The following is a 3,358-nucleotide window of genomic DNA, read 5'->3' on the forward strand; positions in this document are numbered from 1 at the left end:
GAGGAGTATTAGTGGTAGCATCATTACCCACTGAGAGAGTCATTAGATGCCACTGATTGAATTTCCTAGCACACTACTGCCATTAGGCTGTTGAGTTAATAGGAATGGGTCCAAAGGAAGCTCTGCCAGAGATGAACCCCAGGGGAACCTGCAGCTGGGTGATGTCCTAAATCAGAGATCACATTATTTTGGAATATTTGAATTGGGAAAAAATACACAAAAAGTCGTAGGACTAAAATGTAAACCATGCTGTGAATATTTCATATTACAGATATGAATGTTTCACTGGGGCAGTGACAATAGACCAGCCATACTGATTTTTTTGTTCCTATTAAGTTTCATGTTTAGAATCTCATGAATAAGCACAAAACTGACTAAGCTCACATTCAGATTCAGATCCGGATCCAGATCCAAACTTCCCTAGAGCTGAATGGGATAGGCATCTGAGGGGTCTGGTCTAGTCACATCTCTAGTTTTAAATTCTCTCCCTTTTATGTGTAAAGAAGTGAATCTAAATCTTGGCCCTTCTTGATGTCATTGTGTCCTTTTCATAACTGTGTCATTTCTCTTTTTGGTTGTAAGTCCCTCATCATCACAGTGTCTGAATACTGCACAGTATTCAATGGATTTTATTGTTGCAGCAGATAGAGAACTAGTACTCATTTTACAGATGGAGCAACTGAAGCAAAGAGTGGATTCAGTGCATTAAACAATGTTACACAGGAAGTCTGAGGCTGAGTCAAAGACTAAATCCAAGTCTTTGCTATCCCCTGCCACTGCCCTATCCACTAAACCAGGGGTTACCTAACTGTGGTACATGTACTCCTGGGGCTACACAAAAAATCTCTGGGGGTTATGCAGGAGAAATTGTGTAATGGCGGTTTTAATTTTCATTATAATTGGCATTTAAGGGGTTAAAATATAAAATATATGCTGGTAGCAATACACAGGCAACTGATAAATCTGGAAGCGGGTATGTAATAAGAAACAAGTTTGGGAACCTCTGCACTAAGCCATCCTTCCTGCTCTTTGTCCATCCTTTTATCAAGTGTTTTAGAACACCCATCACCATCTTGTCTAGGCAGTCGGCTCAAGAACTGTGTCTTCTTTATTCTTCCCTGCAGGCACGTTCTGAAATGGACAAGTATCTTTCAAGTCAGGCACCACCAGTACCAATGCTGCCAGACAAGAAGTATCGTCGTGAGAGTGCCTCAGTGGTGGATGAGTTCTTCTCAACAGAGAAGCCAAACTCTGCACCATATAGTGTGAACATCAATGTGATACTGCCTGACACCACACACCTACGGACCGGACTCTACCGGCCATCCAAACCCCTTATGCCCTTCCCACAGATCAAAACAGAACCTGGCACCAGCTTTGCCCAGCCCTGCTCCTCCACATCTGGGTCAACACAGACCCTGCCAGATTTTACCAGTGTCTTCAGCATGCCTCAGTCAGTGGCGGTGAACAATATTTTCATCAAGCAGGAAATGCCCACAGAAATCCCTTTGTCCACCAGCCCACACCAGCCACAGCTGTACCAGATGTCCCTTGGCAATGGTGGTGCAGATGTTGCCACAATGGCACCTTCTACTGGCAGCACCACAGCCATCAATACTCTCAGCGGTGTCACCATGTCCACAGGCAATGCCATGTCCAGCATAGTCCACAGACCTGTCCAGCCAAATGGACAAGTGAAACAGTTCCACCATGTCTCCCAAGGACAGGGGAATTTCAACATCACAGGGCAATTCTATCCTGTCCCAGGAGTGAACCTGCCCCCTTCACCCCCAAATTCACAGCCAGGTAGCCCTGAGAATCAGCCTGAGCTCATCAACACTATTTCCCCCCCACCATCCTATGAAGCCACTTTTGGACTGAAACTGGTGCAGTCATCCCAGATGCCCACACTCCCAGATGGGCTTGGGGCACTTTCCCAAGGGCACATTATAATGCAACCCCCCAAATACAACAGACGCAACAATCCTGAACTGGAGAAAAGAAGGATCCATCATTGCGATTATCCAGGTATGGCCACAGCTGTCATGCTGCTCTAGTGTCAAAATCCATTCTTGTCTCACTTAGATCTACTTTGTTTGTAAATTACTGTGACCTTGTGCAAAATGTCCCCACCTGCTAATGTTGTGCTGTGTATCTGTTTGGCATTTGGCATCCTGAGCTAAAGGCCATGTAGTAATTTCTATATGCAAGCTACGGGCAAGATGTGTCAGGTGCTGTGCATAATGTGGAAGTTGCTCTATAATACACATACAGCAGTACGATTACATTGGCTCCAATCCACCTGACATATCAGTGATCTTGCGACATTCTTTAAAGCCAAAATTCTACTTTTGACACACCTAACTATTAAGGCTGCATGTGAGCAATTACGTGCCGTGCAGCAGGCTGTGTGTTGAATAAGAGGGAGCATGGAAACCATATTGGGTTCATCCTGTCACTTGATACAAGAACATGGGGGCATTCAAAGAAAACAGTCAGTCTTCCTTGATGACTGATACAAAGAAATGTTTTTGTTACTGCAACACACAAATAGCCTCTGGAACTCATTGCCACAAACAAACTACTTGAGCCAGGAAGCTGTAGGCCTAGCAAGATTAGAAAATAATGCAGGTTCCGAAAGCACCCAGGTTTATAATAGCAAGTGTTAAAAAATGACTAAGAGGAAGGGACCTAAATCTTCCTAATGGACATGATTGCCTGGACATGATTGATTGGGCTGGCAAACAGCTTTGATTACTTTACACAATCCGTATCCTTAGGGAAATCTCATGTTGCTTTCCATAAAAGAGTGATTCTCAATGAGGGTGACTTGCGGTACTTTCAAGGGTGTTGCAGGGTGCCACACAAGGTTAGTGCTGTTAGGTGTGCATGATTCACAAGATAAACCCAGAGGACACATCCAGACGAGCACAGACATGCAGTATGTGGTGCCACAGACCCATCTGCGGTGCCACACGCCACACATGCAGGCATTCCCTGTGCTACTACTTTGCAGCATTGTGTGGGAAGGGTGGTTGACCCTGGGAGAGCCTAGGATGAAAAAGCTCATGTTGAAAGAAAGAGGGGCTGCACATGTGGCAGCACGTGCCATCCAAAACCAGAGCCCAGCCGGCTGGAGCCACACTGGCTGCTGGCCAGGGTTCCTGCTACAGCTGCAGCCCTGGGAGGCCCCAGAACCCCAGGTATGGCTGCTGGGGCCAGCACAGTTGCGCACATGGCCTGGGGAAACAAACGTCCATGCTTGTCTGGATGTGCCCAGAGATTTCAAATAGGAATCCAGTGTATTAAAAATGTCTTGCCCTGTTGAGATCTTTCTAAGCCATTTGCAACAGAAGAA

General features: G+C 45.7%; 1 protein-coding gene across 1 annotated transcript in view; it reads left to right on the forward strand.

Annotated features, from left to right (window-relative positions):
- Positions 1 to 1,124: 1,124 nt before the first annotated feature.
- LOC102370235 (Krueppel-like factor 5) overlaps positions 1,125 to 3,358 on the forward strand; it is a gene marked incomplete at its 5' end in the record, with an annotated part of 14,081 nt that continues 11,847 nt past the window's right edge. The window contains one exon of the mRNA XM_006025146.3: positions 1,125 to 2,028. Coding sequence (XP_006025208.2) covers positions 1,125 to 2,028 — 904 coding nt within the window. The remainder of the gene's footprint in view (positions 2,029 to 3,358) is intronic.

Source organism: Alligator sinensis, unplaced genomic scaffold (genome assembly GCF_000455745.1).
Source record: "Alligator sinensis unplaced genomic scaffold, ASM45574v1 scaffold619_1, whole genome shotgun sequence".
Taxonomy (NCBI): domain Eukaryota; kingdom Metazoa; phylum Chordata; order Crocodylia; family Alligatoridae; genus Alligator; species Alligator sinensis.